This window comes from Silurus meridionalis, chromosome 14, assembly GCF_014805685.1.
Source record: "Silurus meridionalis isolate SWU-2019-XX chromosome 14, ASM1480568v1, whole genome shotgun sequence".
NCBI lineage: Eukaryota > Metazoa > Chordata > Actinopteri > Siluriformes > Siluridae > Silurus > Silurus meridionalis.
In genome coordinates this window covers 16,567,733-16,589,690 of record NC_060897.1, presented here as the reverse complement: position 1 = coordinate 16,589,690, position 21,958 = coordinate 16,567,733, and the positions used below count along the sequence as shown (strand labels likewise).

At 38.7% G+C, this 21,958-nt stretch overlaps 2 protein-coding genes across 5 annotated transcripts in view; one reads left to right on the top strand and one right to left on the bottom strand.

Moving 5' to 3' along the window:
• LOC124397061 (arf-GAP with dual PH domain-containing protein 1) overlaps positions 1-5,203 on the top strand; it is a 38,428-nt gene extending 33,225 nt beyond the window's left edge. For all 3 annotated transcript variants that reach the window (XM_046866514.1, XM_046866515.1, XM_046866516.1), the window contains 4 exons: positions 6-68; positions 221-292; positions 1,783-2,011; positions 4,944-5,203. In XM_046866514.1, coding sequence (XP_046722470.1) covers positions 6-68; positions 221-292; positions 1,783-2,011; positions 4,944-4,972 — 393 coding nt within the window. In that variant the 3' untranslated portion in view covers positions 4,973-5,203. The remainder of the gene's footprint in view (positions 1-5; positions 69-220; positions 293-1,782; positions 2,012-4,943) is intronic.
• Positions 5,204-6,906: 1,703 nt separating this feature from the next.
• LOC124397063 (ras-related protein Rab-26-like) overlaps positions 6,907-21,958 on the bottom strand; it is a 111,596-nt gene continuing 96,544 nt past the window's right edge. For both annotated transcript variants that reach the window (XM_046866519.1, XM_046866520.1), the window contains 4 exons: positions 19,404-19,469; positions 18,179-18,235; positions 10,981-11,057; positions 6,907-10,597 (listed from right to left, as the gene is read on the bottom strand). In XM_046866519.1, coding sequence (XP_046722475.1) covers positions 10,495-10,597; positions 10,981-11,057; positions 18,179-18,235; positions 19,404-19,469 — 303 coding nt within the window. In that variant the 3' untranslated portion in view covers positions 6,907-10,494. The remainder of the gene's footprint in view (positions 10,598-10,980; positions 11,058-18,178; positions 18,236-19,403; positions 19,470-21,958) is intronic.

Sequence of the window (21,958 nt, the reverse complement as noted above, 5' to 3'; positions counted from 1 at the left end):
TCTAGCTGGTGCCCAAACTGACAAGGAACTACTTTAAGGAGGGTTACATGGAGAAGACAGGTCCAAAGGTTGGAGCTACTTGATTTGCTTGATGACCTAAAGCATGCATTAGATTTGACAAGAGTTTTATGAACTGCAAGCTGTTCCCCAAGCTAGAAAATCTGAAATATGTTTGTTTATATATGTGTTTGTTTTAACTGTGGTCTTATGTCTGTTCTAGCAAACAGAGGGTTTTAAAAAACGTTGGTTCACCCTGGATGACAGAAGACTTATGTATTTTAAAGACCCTTTGGTGAGCAGCAGTTTGTGGTTATTTACATATCCTTGAATATGCACTCAGTCCAGTTTAACACATGTTTGGTGGATTGAATAACTGTCTAAAGTGTACAGATGTTCTTACTAAATTGGAAGCTGAGCATATGTGAGATATTTTACAGCATATTAGAATTAGAATTATTAAAAATATTAATTTCTATCTTAATCAATCATAATGTGCATTTATGGATGAATATTTTTTATTTTAAACATAGGTGTTATTTAGAACCTTATTATTTCTAGGTTTTCATATAATTGTAGTACTGTGCTTAATATTCTACTTTCGGAAAAAAAATCTGTGTTATTGCAAGCCATCTTAATCTTTTTGGTGTATTTACATGTTCACTTTACATACTGCCTGCTGAACAGGAATGTATTCATTGCTTCATTTTCCAAGCAATACTCTTACCGTAATTTCCGGACTATAAAGCGCACCCATATATAAGCCGCACTGAATTTGACAAAGATTTTTATTTTTAACATTTTCTGCAGTGCAGCTCAGAACACAGGTGAGGTGCGTTTTTTCGTTTCCGTTCGGAGATTTTATTGGTCTAAGGTAATGGGGTTCAGTTTTTTGGCTTAAAGTTTGTGAAACCGGGAAAAACCCAGGAAAAATTCATAAATAAGCCGCTTTGTTGTTTAAGCCGCAGGGTTCAAAACATGGGAAAAAAGTAGCGGCTTATAGTCCGAAAAATACGGTACATTAAAATTCTAACCCATTGAAATTAAATTAGTCCTTCCCTCTTTTTTATGGTTTATAAGATTATTTTCTTCCAGAAAAATCACAAGAAAACTCGCATTGCCACAAAAACATCACAAGAATTATTTTACCTTTGATATAATTATCATTATATGATTTATGATGGATACAAATGATCAAAATGTGTGCATTTAAGTAGTGTCCACTAGATGGTGGTGTTCAATTTAGTTATAAGTGCACTAGATTTAATTTGTCTTGAAACTCATTGATTTATGGGATATTTATATTGTGTTAGTCCTGACCACACTTTTATCCTGTGGTTAACTAGACTATAAGTCACTTATAAGTCCGTGAAAAACAGGCCTGTTTGACCCCTTTTTCAAATTTCAAAGTCTATCTGAATTACATTTTGTAAGATATTTATACACCTCCAAGTCAATCAAATCTTGTATATGTATAGTAAATTGCAGTAAATAATAAATAGGTAATGTTGGAGAAAATGTAGACATTTGAAACATCTACATGCACTGAATTTGTTTTTATGAAATGTGAAAACATTTAAAATTCAATTCAATTCATTTTTATTTGTATAGTGCTTTTAACAATGATCATTGTCTCAAAGCAGCTGAATGCTTACGGTAATCCTTATGATAAACATTATTACAGTCTAGGATATTGTAATGTTTGTTTCTAATTTTACTTTACTAATGCTAAAACATATACATATGTATACCAACATATAACAAAACATATAATATTCTGCACAGGATGCCTATGCACGAGGTGAAGTTTTCATTGGCAGTAAGGAAAATGGCTACACAGTAGTACCATGCCTGCCTCAATCTACACAGGGCTACCACTGGCAGTCTGGTATCACAATTGTGACCCCGGACAGGAAATTCCTCTTTGCCTGTGAGACAGAGGAGGTACAGAAAGAATGGATTGCTGTATTTCAGAGTGTCATCAACAGACCAATGCTTCCACAGGAGTATGCAGGTGACTATTTATCTATTTTATTCACTTCCAGAAGTATCAAATGAAGGCCTTAAAATAAGTTTTGAAATAATGGGAACAAAGCTTTCTTTGTTGTTATTAACATTCCTGGTGCATTTCTTGCATTTTTGTTTGGATCTTCTTCAAATTTAGTAGATAGGTAAACAGTTTTGATGCTCTGCCATGACACTAAAACAAATACTCTAGCATATTTTAGCCAGTGTTTATTTACTACTTCTGTATAATATTACCATGGGTAATAATTTTCATCCAAAAACAAAGGTAAACTAACTGAATTTAGCTTTATATTTTTAGCTTAAAATTCACTCTTTCAAAATAAACTCCTTTCAGAACATGTGATTATTTGTTATTAAAATTGTGTAATAGCACAGTATGTTGATTGATATCCCAAAAGATATTTACCGTATTTTTTGGACTATAAGCCGCTACATTTTTCCCACGTTTTGAACCCCGCGGCTTAAACAATGAAGCGGCTAATTTATGGATTTTTCCTGGGTTTTTCTCGGTTTCACAAACTTCAAGCCAAAAAAACAAACCCCATACCATTAGACCAATACAATTTCAGAACGGAAAGGAAAAAACGCACCTCACCTGTGTTCTGAGCTGCACGGCATCGGGAGAAAGAAGGTTTTTTTTTTAAATGCACGACAATGCCAAAAGATAAACTCTCGAGAGAAATACAGTGATACCTTGACTTACGAGTTTAATTCGTTCCGTGGACAAGCTCGTATCTCATTTTGCTCGCACATCATATCAGTTTTCCATATGGAAAATACTTAAAATGGCATTAATCCGTTCCAACCCTCAAAATGACACCCCGTTTTTATGTTTCATGTTATTAAATTGGAAAATACATTTCTAAATAACAAATCTTATATAAAAACAAAATAGAAAGAGTATGTAAAGATATAATAAGGTTTTATTTAGTGTATTTTCCTTGGAGATGAGACGACTTGAGCTAACGAAATCGCCGGTGGTGTGTGTGTGTGTGTGTGGAGGAGGTAGAGTGCGGCATTTATAGTCTGGAAATTACGGTAATAGTTTAATAAAAATTATTTTGATATTATTTTTCTTTGTACCTTTAACCAGACATTAGAGTAAGTATTATTAGTGGTGGGCTGTTACACCTTTACACCTAGGCCTTCAGTGGTGTTCTACCTGAATTAATCCACTTCTTAATACCATCATTAGGACCACATCTATAGGAACCATCAATATTAGGGATGCACCAAAATGAAAATTCTTGGCCGAAACCGAAAAAGAGGAAAGCAAGGCCAAAAACCGAAAACCGAAACACCGAAAGAAATAATGCCAATTATTATTAATTATAATTTTTTCAATTGCATAAATTAATATTTAAGTTTCAAAGAATAAATCAATTACAAATTATGAAAATATTTATTTATAGCACATTGCAACAATACACAGGATAAAATAAAATAAAATTCAAACAATGTCTGTCGTGAAACTGATTGCTGAAATATCTGCAGTTATATGCTTATGGACGTGAGTTGCAACAACATTAAACAGCTCAGGTAAACACACCCCTGAAAAACTGTTGTCTGCTCGGTATGGCATAACAGGGCTCAATGTGCTCGACCAGCCTACGAAACCTTACATCTTCTGCGACAGAGAATGGCTGATCATCTAAGGCAATGAATTCCATAATCTTTTTGTGTAATGACCTTTGCCTTGACACTATCACTGGGAAACTTCCTGCCTTTTCAAAAACGTCCGCCACAGACGAAGTGCGTGTGCTGGGAGGGGTTTTGCTTTTCTGTGCTGCGTTCCTCTCATATTCAGCATAGCGATCGTGATGTTTGGATTTTAGCTGATAAATTAAACCCGACGTGCAGACGCACCTCCTCTTGAAATTTCGGCATTACATGTTTTGCAAATCGCTATCCGTGGGTCTTTCTCACATATACTGAAATCTGTCCACACATGTTGCTGCAGGCGCGGTTTCTGTTTGCGTCAAACCAACAAACTGTTTCGGCCGAAAATGGCCCAAAAGTTTTCGGTGGCCGAATATTCGGTGCATCCCTAATCAATATACAGAAATGCAGTATAACAGACCACTGTAGCACAGACAAGTATCTCATGCAGTAAGAATGAATGCCATTACTAAAGCACAAAACCCAATTAACACAACTCATCAAGTGTACTTCACTGCAGCATGAATATTAACCTCATACAATGACCCCAGGTTCTGTGCATTTTTTGTGTAATTAAAAGTGTATCTTTTTGTGAAAATTCTATGGGAAAGAAAACATGAAAGTTCATGACGGGTTCATGAAAAAGCTTAAGAACTCTTTTGAATGACCTTTCTTGCCGATCTCCAGCTTTTCTTAAAAAGTCTGTCTTGAAAATGTCCTTGTAAGTATGTGTGTGACCAAATCAATTTCTTCTCCTCTGTCAGCCATTATAGACTGAAAGAAAATACAGCTATAATTAGATAAAGATATGAAATAAAGAGAATAGACTATTGGGAATAATTGAATACATATTATTGTGGGGGGAAAAAAATGTAAACGTAAGCCAGTGATTCTGAAGAGTTATTCCGGCCCCTGCTGGCCCTGACGGCCCACCACTGAGTATTACTGCCTTTGTGTGAAATATTGTATTGTGCAAGTACTTGTCTGTGATCCAGGAATAAGAATTGTGTTTTTTTAATGCTGTCTCATTTTGGACTATTTTATTACCATGTATCTTAAAGATTCACATAAAAGATGCATACTATATAAAGGTTCCTTGCAAAATTCTTTCCCAACATCCAAAAAAATATTGGAGCTACAGTATCTTCAACTGTAAAAAGTATTTAAACCATGTAACTCGATTTATTTAAATTAGCTATATACATTGACAAGAAGTAGTTCTCAACCTAAATTTATTTTCTGTTTTTTGCCAAATTCAGTGGAGGCACACTTCAAGCATAAGCCCTGAACATCTCTGGGAATCTACAGCTCAGCGATGCCATGAAAGCCTGTAGCAACGCACAGCAACAAAGTCTATGATAACAGGATGTGGAGAGCAACAGCGACGAGGAAGCAGCTCAAAAAAACTCAGAGTGGGCTGACACAATGACTGTGCAAACTCTGTTTTAATGTACTGCACACTAGCACATTCGTGTTTTGTCACAGTTGCTTTAAGTAAATCATTATTCTTTAAAGTCTATCCTGGCAAAAATATCATTCGATAGGGACATTAAGTAAAAGTGGCACAAAAATGTGCTGGGGCCTCATTTATAAAATTTTGCATGAATTCCAGAGTGAAAATGTCCAGATGCACAAACCAAAAATGTTCTTTATGCATACACATACAGTACTCTACTCCATTTCTGCTTTGCAAATCAGTCTTCTTAAAAAATTGCATAGTTTAAAAAGCCTCTCCTCCTGTCCGGTAAATATCCAGAACTCCTATAAATATCAATAACTAGTAATTGCAAATGAGCTCATACATATTTAAATAAGTCCCATTCATTTTCAAATGAGGTAAAAGAAAACAAAAAAGTTAATGTTGGAGAATGTGAATAGAAAGAGATAGAGACTATGGACACAATTACCACTACTGAAAACTTAATAGAAAAACTAATTAAAAGAATTAAGTCTAAAATTCCAATGAAATGTAAAATCTAGAGATTTAGATTGGTTAATCAAGTTGCTGGTTAGATCATACTACTGCAGCATGTTGTGGGGCAACATACTCGCACAATCCAGCAGACCTTTTCTGCCTGGTGTAAGCATCTGAGGCAATTTATAGAATGAAATTGCTTTTCTACAAACTTTTGAAAAGGTGCCTCTATATCAGCACACATGCAGTCAGGTGCTCTGATTACATGGGGAAAATCGGAAAGGTTTGAAGATTGTTTATTTATGTTGGACACATCATCAGTTACTCTGATGTTCTGACTTGTCAACAGTTTTAATTAGGCCAACCAGTATATCTGACATGATGGAGCTTAAAAATGGCTGGTGTTAAAATTAGTAAGTAGAAAGGTCATTGTGGAAATTATACCATATACATATACAATGCTTCATTATGGTGCCTATTTAAATCACTATGTAGCCTATCAATAGATATGTAAATGTGTGAGATTACTTCACAGCTGTTTGCAGCCTGGCCACACATAACACAAATACATTATAATATACTATTGCAGATATGATATTAACTTTTAGACTGCAAATAGTTACACGAAGGAATACAATTTCATACATAGAAACACTCTATGTTATGCTTTAATGCCTCTTATGTCCATGAAGCTTATATGCAGTTATTTTGAAGCTGCATAATTTGATATGAAGTATAATGTGTGAGAGTGATGATTTGTAATTCTCTACATATCCTCAGGGTGTCATTTATCTGGCTGTATGTAAAATAATATGGCTCTGCATGTTTATCAAAGGTTTCCCAGCAATTATTTCTCTATAAATCCTGAATTCTATGTAGGATATCGTGAATGCCCATTACAGATTCATTTTGTCTATATAAATGAGGCCCCAGGTCCAAGCAGATAAGTAGAATGGATTGCATTTTGACTGGATAACATTTCAAAGTACTCTAGACTATTATCAGTTTTAAGACATGCAAAAGGACAACATTCCTCATATTTATTTATTTATTTTAATGTTTTACTGTATTGAGATAAGTCTGCTATACTTGTTTGAGCACTGAAGAAAAACATTGGACTGTAATCAATATAATACACTTAAAAAAACTGCTAAACTTAGTTTTAATGAAAAATGTATGCCGCTGTGTAATGTGTTGTTATCTGTAAATTATACAGTCTTCGTGAAAGTGCAAATATTCTCTATAAGAGTGCACTACTGTCTTACATTTGAAGTGGGCTTCATTCATTGCCATTCACAAAGTAAAAATCCTGCAATTGGAATGTACACTTTTATTAAACATATAGTTATTGCACATCAAGAAGCTGAACGTCTCAAAAAGATCACAAGGCATTACTTAGATTCAATTTATAGTTACATCCAGAGAGCAAACGGTACAAGTACTACATTTTCTTTCCATGATCAGAGTAAATAAGTTTTTTAAGGAAAGGAAATAATAAAACATAACTGTGTAAACAGCACAACTTTATTTTGTCAAGTGACAAACTTTTGAGAATAAGCTTTAGGTGCATATGAATATGCATTCATGTATCTTCACAGTTCACGTAGACACATCACTTACATCACAATAAACAGTGCCTATACAAAGTCTTCATACCTCATAGAAATGATCTGATCCATTCCATTATAGGTTAACATTAAAACAATTTTTTAACACATGATAACTAGCACCACTCAGATTATAAACCAAGACTATAACTGAATTTTAACAGTTTTAAAATAGCTTTGGTGTAACCTATTGCAAAAAAGCAACATAATCTAAGAGGTTTTTTAAAAGAACATAAATACACCACATTCTTCCTGGTCTAAGTAAAAACAATTATCTGGGTTCATCATGTTTCTCCCTGCTTTCAGACAGAATGATTCTGATTAGTTATTACTAAATATATATATAATGCCTTTTAATGTATTGAAAATTGGAAATAACGTGATCACTTCAATAATCATTCCATCTAGTACTTTTAAGTGCTCTCAGCTAAACTAATCCAGTTTAAAAGCTCAACGCAGGTTCTGTAGAAGCCTGTTGTGCTCTTAAATTCAAATAATCGCTGCGGAGATAGTGATGCTTTGACATGTCTGCAACAATACAGTTAAGTAGTGTGCTATATTGTCTAAATAACATGCCAGGACATGCACAGATTCATTAAACCCATAAAAATACAAATTGATACAATGGCAGGCAATTGCCACTCTCAAGGCTCTATATACATATACAAGCAGACAGAAAAAAGATAGCAGTAAGAACAAGGAAGGAATTGAACACATCTATGGGAAAATAATAATCATCAACATCATCAACAAACATATACCATAAGAGAATGTAAATAAGGGTAGCCATTAAAAATATTTTTATTTCATTACAAAAAGGGGCTGTTATGTTGCTGCATTCACATCTTTGAAGTTTTTCAGTCCAAATGTGTACATTTCAGAAAGGTGTTAAGAATTTCTATAGGCACTGTAAATTCCAAAAAATCATACAAAAAATATAAGATAAATGTGTGATTTTCTAGTTTTTGTATATATTTTTTTGAAAATCCTGCATAACACTTGATTTACATTAATGATTTGTTAATAGAATGATTTTAAAAATGACAAAGTACTAACATTTATGTAAATTATGTAGTTAAATATTTTCCTTGCTAAATGTAAAGTGTAGAGTCATTTTCTTGCTAAATTTTTAATATCAAGATTAATTGACATAGTAGTTCAAAGTGACTTCCAATAAATCATGAGTATTATGTAAAATAAACAAACATCTATACAGATGCCCGTATTCAGAGCAACTTACAACGATCTTATTTACAAATCTTCACAGGCCTTGCTTATGGGCCCAACAGTGACAGCTTGGTGACACTGGTATATAGGAGCTCACAACCTTCTGATCAGAAGGCCAACATCTAAACCACTGAGCCACCACTTCTAACGATGAATATAAGAAAATACACAATGTTTCTCAAAGTAAAATATTGCAAAATATATAACTTTCCACTTTCATCCATAATATATAACAGTTAGCAGTTCCATTCCTAAAGGTTAGAGGAAATAGGCTTAAAGCTACAATTAAACTTTCTTTCACAAGAAAATACTGTAAAACTGACCCCTAATACTTTAATAGCTACAAAAACAAACAAAAAGACAACAAAACCTTTATTGTAGCTTGAAAGTATAAAATGTCTACAGTGATCTATTAAAAACAACTACAGAAAACATCCTTATTGTAGCTTTTGTGCTCAAAGCTCCAAAAAATGAGCATTTAACCATTAAACCCTTTCCATTTAATTAAATGCTGGTGTCCAAACATGGCTGTCATGCAGAACCAGATCTGAAAGTAATGTTCCCCTGGTCACATTTCAACACATTAACCTTTAAATTTTAACTTTGAACATCACATATCGCATATGTTTTTTTATTTTCTCACATCCAGAGTGTCAGGCAATTAATGGAATGATTTCAGGAGTGGGGCATAAGGGTGTATGCACTTGTGTATTTGAGGGCCCATTCAGAAACGGTTTCTTTATAATTTATTTACACTGAAATGGCTCAACAGATGTTGTGGTGTTTAAAATATTGTCAGTTAACTGTGGCCTGGCAGCTTAAAATAAACAGTTGTTTCAGTAGATTATTAAAAACAATGTAATTTCTTGAAATGAGGATGCCTCATTCCACTCAACCACAATCATCCATTTTAACAGAAAAACCTGCACAAAAACCTACTCATTTAAGCAGATATCTGTTAAGTCAATCATGAAGCAGCAGCACACTGCATACTGTACATCCATGCAGACAGAGGTTACAAACTTCAGTTATTGTTCATATCCATTATCAGCATGGGAAAATGTGATCTCTCTGGCTTTAAAAGAAGGGCTAGTTTGAGTATTTGAGAAACATTTGCACTGCAAATTTTACACACAGCAGTCTCTATACTGTGCACAGATTTTTTAAAAAACTACCAGTTTTATAAATATAATTTTTTCTGTCTTCAACTGTCCAGTTTTGCTAAGACTGTGCTCAGGATTGCATCAGGTTCTTGCTTTAACTAACAGAAGTGGAATCAGCCGTGGTCTTCTGCTGTTTTAACCCATTCCCCTTTGAAGGTTTGATGCATGAGATCCTTTTTACCAGAGTTGCAGACTACTTATTTGAATTACTATTACAATTCTGGTCAAGCTCAAACCAGTCTGGCCAATCTGCTCTGTTCTTTCATCAACAAAGTGTTTTAGCTGTAGACCCTTTGCACATGGGCTGTTTTTTCACACCTTTCTCTATAAATTCTAGAGGCTATTCTGTGTGAAAATCCCTGGAGATCAGCTGTTTCTGAAATATTTGAGCAAGCCCATCTGGCACCAAATCCATCTTGCGGTTCACAGAGATCACACTTTTTTCCCCATTCTCTTGATCGATGTGAATATAACTGTAGCTCTGTGCTCTATCTGCATAAATATTTGTGTTGTGTTTGCAGTGTGTTTCTGCCACATGTGGTGTGTGGTGCTTTTGCAGATAGAAAAGAGCAGAAATGTGCTTGCTCGAGAAACAGTATGAAGAACACAATTTGAATGAACTCTTCAAATCCACAAATGGTTTGATGAAACAAAGCTGAGGAAACACTGCCATGTGCCCTGCTTTCAGGGTGACTACACACACACACACATGTAGGTGGACAAATTTAAACATAATCATGAGGCCCATATGTTCACACACACAAACAAAAACAAACAAACAAAAAAAAGAAAATCCCACAGCTGGGTAAATGAAAATGCATTTATGACACGAACATACACACACGAACACACAAACACACACACACACACACACACTCACACACACTTGCAAGTGCTTTTAGGTCCTGCAGCACCCTGTGGTCTTCATTTCCTTGTTGACATACTCATGTAATTTAAATTTGGGCTCATCATCACCCTTCATGGACCTGTGCTTCAGCTCTCTGCAAGGATGAAGCGAGAAAAACAGCATGAAGATGGAAATTACGCATGACTTAATCATACTTACATGAGATTTGCACATTCTTTTTTAGATTGCATGAAACTGTGACTAAAACTACCAACGTCAAATATCAATAAAAAGAAAACAGTGCCTGGTATTTTAATGAATTCATCCAGGCCATCTTTCCATTAAGGCAGGTAAAATGAGTACCACACCAATTGTAAGGGATGTAGACAAAATGAGGACATAATGACCTGCTGATTTCACATGATCGTCATCACCAACATTATCACCATCATCATCATTATCAATAAGACCATACAAAAAATATTTTATCATGTGTATTGTTATGTAATCTACCTCCAAAGGTTTACTCATACTCACTTGGCAATGGCAGTGAAGGCAAGGTCCACGTTAAGACCAGATCGTGCACTTGTCTCCATAAAAGGCACCCCAAACTCCTTTAGTACACAAATATACCCGCATGGGTAAAAGATGGCATTAATAACATTTTATAGTTTACTTTTCCAACATTGCCTGTCTGCTGCTGGTGTAACATTTTTCTCACACATCTTATAAAATTAAAGTAAAATCAGTTAAATAAATAATAATCATAGCCACAATAAGATACAACAATTAAGGAACATTTAATGTTTTTCAGGATTCATGACATGAATACATCTGCCTATTGTATGCAAAAAAACAAAAACAACTCAAATTAGACTCCTGTACTTGCAATAATTTATCTTTTTTTTTTCATTATTTAACTGCAAATCAAGCGATTTTATGTTTGTTTAAATATTGCTTACATACATCCTAATTTAATGAAGTAGGAAGCTGTTTTTACAATGGCAAAATGCAATTTGCAATATTTAATAAAATATTAAGTTTGTAAATGTGAAACTAAAAAGGTGATTCTAGTTCTTTTAGTCTCTCTGTCACATGACCAGTAAATATTAAGAAATGCTGGTTCTATTATATAGAACTATGCAAGAAATGTATGTTACATAATTTGAAGCAGTGGCTAAATAATTCTAAAGTTTGGGAAATATAACCTGCTAAAGATGAGTGATTAGAGTGATTTGCTAATTAGTGGAATACCAGAAACTGACTTTCTGATCTTTGATCAGACTTTTAATGCAAGGTATCCATTAATTTGTCTGTTCATGTGAAAATATTCTTGTGACTTTGGGCCTATGTTTTGTCAGCTGAAGATCTACTACTCTAGGTAGTGTTTCCTGAGTGCTGGTTTCAACAAAGTGTGCACAGTTCAAATGGGGTGGCTGTGGACTCTCGAAGCTGTCTTTATAATACTGCTCTCCACTCTGTCATTCATACCTGAGGATTGAACTGCCATCACATCTGGAGTAGTTTGAGGTATGCCTGGCTGTGTTCTCATATCCATTAGATCACAATTAAACCTAAAACAGTGATCAGTATGGTCTAAATATGAGGGTCTGACATAACCACAGTGTGAGCATGAATAGAAAATAAAAATTAATCCATAGATGCAAGTTTTTTTGCTGGGAAAAGCTTTGTACAGAAGGGATTGTTACTGCACTCTTTGTCATCTTTGATGACCTTAATCTTATCACAAGGGGCTTAAGTCTGTGCTCCACTGCATGAGTCCTTTGCCTTTAAATTACTTGAAGGCTGCTGACAGCTTTTATTCAGCAGTTGTCAAGGTAAATGCCTCTACACACTTTATGTGCATGGGCACAAAAAATCTTCATGTACTATTGAAATGATTTAAAACACCCGAACAGATATTCTGATGCAATATTCCCCCTAATACTGAACAAGTCTAAGAAATGCTAAGAAAGTGCAGAAATTCATTGACAAAGGTATACATACACTACTGTGGAGTATTTATGTTATTTATGTATTTATGTTTTAAACACATTTCAGTGATCATTATGCTCATCAACAGCGGTGATGAGGAGGTGATGGGTAGGTATGGCTTTAAGGAGAGGAATGTGGAAGGGCAGATGGTGGTAGATTTTGCTAAAAGGATGGAAATGGCAGTGGTGAATACTTATTTTAGGAAGAAGGAGCAGCACAGGGTGACATAAGAGTGTCACCCTGTGGACTATGTTCTATGTAGGAGATGCAACCTGAAGGAGATTGGAGACTGTAAGGTGTTCGAATGGTCACTGTAAGCATCGAATGGTGGTCTGTAGGATGGTTTTCAAGGTGAAGAAGAAGAGGAGCTGGGTGAGGACTGAAAGAAGAATAAGATGGTGGGAACTGAAGGAGGAAGACTGTAGTGTAAGATTCAGGGAAGAGGTCAGACATGGGCTCGGTGGTGGTGAAGAGGTGCTGAATGATTGGGCAACTACTGTAGAAGTGATAAGGGAGACAGCTAGAAAGGTACTTGGTGTGACATCTGGAAATAAAAAGGAAAACAAAGAGATGTGGTGGTGGACTAAGGAAGTACAGAAGACATAAGGAGAAAACGTTTAGCGAAACAAAATTGGGATTAGCAGAGAGATGAGAAAAAGTAGGCAGGAGTACAAGAAGATGTGGCAGCAGGTGAAGAGGGATGGGGCAAAGGTAAAGCCATATGAGGAGCTGTATGAGAAGTTGGACACTAAGGAAGGAGAAAAGTATTTATACCGATTGGCCAGGCAGAGAGACAGTGCTGGGAAGGATGTGCTGTAAATTAGAGGAGTTGAGTGGAGATGGAAATGTGTTGACTAGTGAGAAGAGAAAATGGAGGGAGTATTTTGAGCAGCTTATGAATGTGGAAAATAAGAGAGAGAGGAGGTTGGATGAAGTGGAGATGGTAAAGCACAAAGTGGATAGGATTAGTAAGAACGAAGTGAAAGCAGCAATGAAAGTCTGAGAGAAGAGGTGATCATCTGTGAGCAACAGTATGGTTTCATGCCGAGGAAGCACCCCACAGATGCATTATTTGCTTTGAGAATGTTGATGGAAAAGTATAGAGAAGGTCAGAAGAAGTTGCATCATGTGTGTATTAATCTAGAAAAAGCATATGACAGGCTGCCAAGAGAGAGGTTTTGGTAACGTATGAGGAAGTCAGGTGTGTCAGAGAATGTGAGGGTGGTGCAGAACATGTATGAGGACAGTGTGACAGCAGTGAAGTGTGCAGTAGGAATGACAGACTGGTTCAAGGTGGAGGTTGGATTGCATCAAGGATCGGCTCTGAGCCCTTTCCTGTTTGCAGTGGGGATGGACAGGTTGACGGACGAGGTCAGACAGAAGTCTCCATTAACTATGATATTTGCGGATGATATTGTGATTTGTGGTGAGAGTAGAGTGCTGGTTGAGAAGAGCCTGGAGAGGTGGAGGTAAGTGCTGGAGAGAAGGGGAATGAAAGTCAGTATGAGTAAGACAGAGTACATGTGTATGAATGAGAGAGAGGACAGCAGAGGGGTGCAGTTGCAGGGAGAAAAGGTGGTGAAGGTGGAGGTGTTTAGGTACCTGGGGTCAACAGTGCAAATGAATGGAAAGTGTGTTAGACAGGTGAAGAAAAGAGTGCAGGCAGGGTTTAGTGGGTGGAGAAGAGTGACAGGAGTGATTTGTGATAGAAGGGTATCTGCCAGAGTAAAAGGAAAAGTTTATAGGTGTCAGGGAGCTCCCTGCTTATTCTCCCGTGCGGGCGGGGCACGCACGGAGCTCTTCGACCAACTACCGATTTGGAACACCTGAGGCTCATTGACTCTCATTCACTCACTCATCCCATCTCCTATATAAAGCCCTCACTCACACACACTCACTGTCTGTTATTGTTCGTATGTGTGTGTTATGCTCTCGCTGTTCTCGCTGGGAAGCCGCCAGCCCCGTGATGGATACATACGCACACTTACCACACACTTCCTGGAAGTCTTTAGCGCCGCCTCCGGGGTTCTCTCTACAGCCGACCTGCTACTCAGCATACGTCAGGAAAAGGATGACATTACCCAATACAGCCCTCGTTTCCGCACCTTGGCGGCATCAGTGTATATCGGCTGGGTTTGGCTCCAGACATCAGACAGGCTATGGCGTTTCATGATGACACAGTGGGTTTGGAGATGTTTATCCGGAAATCCATTGGGCTTTCACAACGCCTGGTGGCATGTCACTCACCACCACAGCATGTGGGTACTCCGGACACTGAACCAATGCAACTAGAAAAACGGCTATCCCGTAGAGAGAGAAACAACCGCCTAGCCACCGGGAAGTGTCTGTATTGTGGGACTCCAGGCCACACCCTTGCCAGATGCCCCACCCGTCCTGATCACTTAGCTGTTCAGACCATCCAGGGGCGTCCGCTGGGAAGGGGCTGGGTGAAGTTCTGTGCCCCGGTGATCACCCTACAGGTGGGACTATTCCATCGGGAGAGGAACCGGTTCATGGTTCTCGACAGCTCTACAGTCAGTGTGATTCTGGGGAGACCATGGATGAAACAACTCGCCACAAGATGCTCCTGGGACCCCTGCGACATCCTGCAATGGAGTCCTCACTGTCAAGCAAAATGCCTCACCCAGCTCCTGATACGGGTCCCCCAGGTCACAATAGGAGTGACCAGAGTAGAGGAGGAAACAACAAAGACCCAGGGCGTGATCCCACAGGAATAGCAGGCTTTCAAGGATGTCTTCTGTGCCCAGGCGTCCCCCCCCCCCGCACCGACCCTGGGATTGTTGCATCAACTTGCTCCCGGAAGCAAATCTGCCTAAAGGCCGGATTTATCCTCTGTCCACACCCGAACACCGTGTTCTTCACCAGGTTCAAATTCCAGGTCACCTATCGAGCCAGAGCCCTTAACGGGAAGGCGGACGCACTCTCCCGGGTGTTCGGTCCTGAAGAACCCAGCGACCCAAACACTATACTTCCTCCAGCACTCGTCGTAGGTCCCATCGTCTGGGAGATCGACAGCGAGATCCGCAGGGCCTCCCTACGGGAAACGGTACTGGTGGCCAAGGATGACCGAGGAGATCACCCGCTACATTCAGGGTTGTTCCACCTGCACCATGGCCAAGGTTCCTTCTCACCTCCCAGTGGTTAAGCTGGTGCCGCTGCCCATCCCTCAGCACCCCTGGTCGAATCTGGGGATCCGATTTCGTAACAGACCTACCCCAGTGTGAAGGCAACACGTGTTCTGGTGGTGGTGGACCGCTTTTCGAAGGCCTGCCGCTTTATTCCCCTGAAGGGGTTACCAAAAGCCCTCGAGACAGCCGAGGCCGTGTTTCATCATGTTTTTAGGTGCTTTGGTCTGCCGGAGGAGATCGTCTCGGACCGTGGCCTGCAGTTCACATCGCAGGTTTGGAAGGCCTTCTTCCAGCTCTTGGGGGTGTCAGTGAACCTGTCTTCTGGTTACCACCGCGGTCAAACGGCCAGGCGGAACGGAAGATAGCTGGTACCTCCGCACCTACTGCAGCTAGGATCAGGGTGATTGGATCCTAGCTGCATGGGCAGAGTATGCCCAGAACTCACTCCGCCAGGACGCCACAGATCTTACTCCATTTCAGTGTGTACTGGGGTTCCAGCTGCCCTTGTTCCTGTGGTCGGACGTGCCCAGCGACGTGCCCGTGGAGAACGCCTGGTTCCGGGAGAGCAACAGGGTCTGGGAGTCTGCTCACACACAGTTGCGTAGGGCCCTCTATAACACCTGACAACACGCTGACGCTCGACCCTTGGATTCCCCGCGTTTTCTTCCCGGGGATCGGGGGTGGCTGTCAACGAGGGACTTGAGGCTGAAGCTCCCATGTCGTAAGCTGAGTCCTCGGTTAATGGGGCCTTTCAGGGTCATCAGGCAGATCAGTGACGTGGCCTACCAGCTGGAGCTGCCACTGAGGTACCGCATTCACCCTACTCCCGCTCAGCTGGAGGTTGTGGACCAGCCCGGTGTCTACACGGTGCGGGAGGTGCTGGATTCATGACGGTGCGGGGGTCGCCTCGAGTACTTGGTGGACTAGGAGGGTTACGGTCCGGAGGAGCGGTCATGGGTGGTCAGGCAGAACGTGCTGGATCCTGCGTTGCTGGCGAAGTTTCACACCTCGCATCCGCGTCACCCGGCGCCCCGGGCTCAGCCTCGTTGCAGGGTCCGGGCGTCCGGTGCCGCCCCTGGGGGAGGGGGTGGTGTCAGGGAGCTCCCTGCTTCTTCTCCCGTGTGTGCCCCGCCCGCACGGAACTCTCCGCCCAACTACTGATTTGGAACACCTGAGGCTCATTGACTCTCGTTCACTCACTCATCCTATCTCCTATATAAACCCCTCACTCACACACACTGACTGTCCGTTATTGTTCGTATGTGTGTTATGCTCTCGCTGTTCGCAGTACAATTCTCCATTTTGCTCAGCACCGCGCTTCCCTTTGCGCACCCTTGGATATTATCACGACCCGCCTTTCATTTGTTTCGGGACTTTGTGGGCCGCGCTCTGTGGAGCGCACCACCGGATATCTCACTCATTGCAAGTGTTTGTGTTGGCAGTGCCTGGTATTGACAATAAACATTGATTTGCTATACTTCGGCTTCCGCCTCAGCTTCCCGCATTACAATAGGACTGTGGTGAGACCTGTGATGTATGGTTTAGAGACAGTGGCATTGATGACAGTGGCATTGAGACAGGAGGTGGAGCTGGAGGTAGCAGAGCTGAAGATGCTGAGATTTTCATTGGAAGTGACGAAGATGGACAGGATTAGAAACGAGATTATTAGAAAAACAGTGCATGCAGGATGTTTTGGAGACAAGGTGAGGAAGGCTAGCTTAAGATGGTTTGGACATGTACAGAGGAGGGACATGGGCTATATCAGTAGGAGAATGCTGAGGATGGAGCCACCAGGAGGGAGGAAATTAGGAAGGCCAAAAATGAGGTGGTAAGATGTGGTAAAGGAAGACATGCAGGTAGTTGGTTTGAAAGAGGCAGATGTAGAGGACAGAGTAGTATGGAGACGGATGATCCGCTGCGGCGACCCCTAATAGGAGCAGCCGAAATAATTGGATGATGCTTAACTAGTACATAACAACAGTCATTGTTTATGCACTATTTAAGATTTTAGGACACCAGTTGTGGATAGTTACAATAGCAATTTTTTCCTTTCCATATTTTTTGTAAATATGTTAAGGCCCTGAAAAAACATTTTAAAAACAGTGTTTATGAAGCTCTTGATCATATCTCACATAAGCTCTGATTATGATAAATTTTAGATTGCACTTTAGAGGTTTTGAGGATGTGTCTAAAATAGAGATTGAATATGATCCAAACCATAAACTCACAGATGAGGAAAATCAGCTAAAGAAGGAGAAGACCCTACTGAGGTGAAAGTGACATTTTTGTAATAGAATAATAAAAAAAAAAGCCTCAGTCTTCATTCTTTTTCCTCTTCTTGGTGTTGCTGCCTACAAGGACTTAACAGATATGACAGATATGAAATTTGTCTGGACCAGGTAAATCTAACAGAAGAAGAACCTCCCTTACACCTCCTGTCTATACTGTATGTGTATATATATATATATATATATACACTGTATATATATATATATATATATATATATATATATATATATATATATATATATATATATATATATAGTAAATTTGTAATTATTTAGATTCCTTTACAATGGTAAAAATCTTACCTTAGCTAATCTCTCACCCTCCTCTCTTCTTACTGTTCTGTCATGAGAGGCATCAGCCTGCAGAAACATGTATCTTCAATAATGACAATTCAGTCACCATGAGCAATTTGGTTTAGTGTTAAACAGAGGATGCAAATTTGTTATGGCAAGGAATCTTTTTTTTAAATTGTATATATACCTTCCAGCTAATAAAATGTAAAACAATATAAAAATGCAAGAAATATTCACATTATAATTCACACCCAAGGATGACCCAAATTAAAAGGACCAAAATGTCAATTATTACACAAGCAGATTTCAATTATTCTGTATATAAATGGCCAACAGGCAATGTATATATTTTTTTTATTTTGACATTTTCGACATTCCACTGTACATATTTTTCAAAGAGGTTTAATTATGTTTTTGTGATCAATGTGAGTAAGAGTAATAGTTCCCTAGCTGAATTTAGCATTCACATGTCATGACAACAAGTTGGGGTTAGCTCTTCAAATACCTGCTGACATTTGATTGGGAAATGAATGGTCATGTTTTTAAAGTAATCATACTGCCCTCAAATTTGTGGAGCCAATATTGCTAGAATTATTTTTCAGAAGTAGGTTTTGCATAGCTCATAACACTTGGCTAATAATCCCTGAATAGGGAGGCATAACAAAAAAATAATTAATTGGTCTCACCAGATCTTAAAAAAGAAGGGGTGCAATGTATGGTGAAATCATTATACTATCAGCCATTGAAAATAGATGTCTGCACAAAAATGCAAAATCATCAGGGACTCCTCCCATCCCAGTTACAAATTACTCTACTGAACACTTCTAAACTACTCTGTTACTGATGTTCTCACTGTCTGCAATTATGAATTAAAATTTTATAATGTATATTCTATATTATCTCTGTATAATTGTATATAATTGTAGATGTATAGTGTATTTCATGTATCTTATTTATTTGTATATTTTATTATATATTTACAGTGTAAAAACAATAGTTACACAATACACAATAAATTATATCTATTCCATCTTAATTAGTTAAGGGATGTACACAGGGTTTGTTTATTTGTTCTTTTTCCCATAATTAAAGGTGCCTAATGGATCTGACATGACATACCACTTTTTTCATTTCTTTTAAATCAGAGAATCCTCATCACAATTTTAATAGTGTTGTGTAGAAATCCTTATATCTATTGGTATTAGATATAATAAGACTATTTGAATGCACACACCTTACTGCCCAGGATCATTAGAACCACATCTTGCTGAGCATATTCATGGATTTCTGTCAGCCAGGCCTGTGGAAAAGAGACACAAGGAGCAAAAAAGGCAAAAACATGGACAGTGATTAAAAATATTTGTAATATATATTATATTGATTTTATTAATAGCCTAGGCCTAGGCAGGGGGCAAAACAAAACATTTTAATTGCAACGTAATTAGCAGAATACTTAGCAACAACACAAGCACCTTAATAATAACAACACTATTTTAGACTTTGGCCTTAATCGCAATAAACAATCCAATAATGTCAATTTGTTTTAAACTGCAGACTAATTTCTAAAATAACAAATATTTATTTAGGTTCTAAATCGAAATGCTAAGTTGTGGTGTGTGGAGTTGTCTCCACTAATGACAAAATGATCAGCAAGGCAAAGACATTCTACAGCCCATTTTAGTATTGTTGCTGACCATGTGCATCTCTCAATGGCTACAATTTACCATAATCCAGCACAATAATTTACAATCTCACAAAGTGAATCATATCAAACTGGTCTCATGACAATGAGTTTGGTGTTTTTCAGTAATCTTGCCAGTCAATAAAAACAATACTAAATATGAATGTTTGAAATATAGTAGACATGATATTTGCAGCACTAAAATGCATGTGGAAAATCTTCTCAGCGGCAGACTGGTCTGATTTCCCATTTTGTGAACCCAGTCCACCGCTAAAATCTCCAACAATCGGCATTAGCTTTGTCTGACAATCACATTTCTTTTGTGATTTCTTTGCTTCAGATCTGTCTGAAGGGTCCCTTTGACCCTTGTGAGGATAAAGCAGATACTGTAGCTGAATGAATGAATGCCTCTGGGCAAAGTTTTTTCTTTCCTTTTTAATACTTTCATAATTTTAAGCTTAATCTTAACCAATGTATAATTACAGACATTTTAAATGATCTGTTGAACCCATCTTTATCAAGGGTGTATATAGGGTGTGTGTGTGTATATATATATATATATATATATATATATATATATATATATATATATATATATATATATATATATACATACAGTGGAACCCGGTTATGTCGATGTCCTAGGGGGTCGCCAAAAAGCATCGAGGTAACCGATGATCGAGATAAACGAAAATCAAAATGGCGGCAGTATATTAACGTGCTTCAAATGTCTTTATGTACATGATGTGTGTTAATAAATGAGAATGTGCATGCACGTGTTTTTGAAGGGTTTTTTACACAACAGCGTTGCCGCGATTTGTTTGATGAAGGCATGCTATAAAAATACATACAGTACATGTTTATCTGTCAGGAATCCACCTGCCACGCCCCCTTCAGCGTGTCAGGTGCTTTCTCGGCCGCTTTCTCTGAAGCTCCCGCGGCTTCAATTGCGCACATATGGTGCTTGTTTATCATCATCACCAGCTCCTATTTAAACTTCCACACTCTCACCGTCCGTTATTGTTGGTATATGTTGGTTCACGGCGGTCGTTGTTATCGCTTATGCGTATCCCGGTACGTGCCTTCCCACCGGCACTCTCTCAACGGCTGCGCTTTTCTTCCCAAAGCGCACCGCGGATTCCCCCCGATCCTGCCGGTGTTCATTCTATGATTTTGGATAGTCATCACACGTTCCGCGCCGCCAAGCGCGGCTATCGCCTCCCGTTCATCGCATAACATTTAACAGCAAAAGGCATATGTGCACTAACTAACAGCAGAGATTCACCAGTATACAATACAACACCTGTAGCAGCTGTAAGGCTTGATTTTTCCTCCACTTTTGCGAGTTCTTCTGCGGTTGCATCGAGATAACCGACGTTAAATAGCAAATTTTTCCCCCCTTGTGCTCGAGATATTAGGGTTCGGCGACATAAAATAAGTCGACATAACCGATAAAAAATGCTTAGAAAAAGCGAGAATTAGGCGGTTTCACTTCAAAAACGTCGACTTAATAGGGTTGTCGAGGTAACCGAGGGCGAGATAACCGGGTTCCACTGTATATATATCTACAATTATCCATGCCTGCAAGCCAAGAGAAGAGCATAATTGGTCATGCTACATGGATGAGAGGCATGCCATTCTCTGTCTTAGCTGTAAATCACAGCAACAATAGCCAATCCTGGGTGTTTGTGAGATCATGCATGTACAGAATATAAGGGCAGAAAACACTTTGCTCTGCTGCCATGCCATGCAGCATATGCTGCCATTAAAAAATATGTTGTTGGGTGGTTTGACATTTCCAAAACTTTACCCTGCTCAGTTATATGATTAGGGAGAGTCAGCTAGCGTGAGGGAATTGTCAGCTGACCAAATTAGAAGGACAATTCATGGAAAAAAGCCAGCATCAATTATAATCACTACAGGGATTACACTCTGCTTCTTTTGTACTCCCAAACCATCAATCTCTGACTGTTTGATAAAAGACCTCCCAGGCTCCCTAATTAGTGACTGTTCCTATGGAGCATACATTCACTGCTGCCAATAAGTTGATTTCAATGACTGCAAAGACTGGGGTTAATTAATGTACAAAAGCAGAACACTTTAATTCC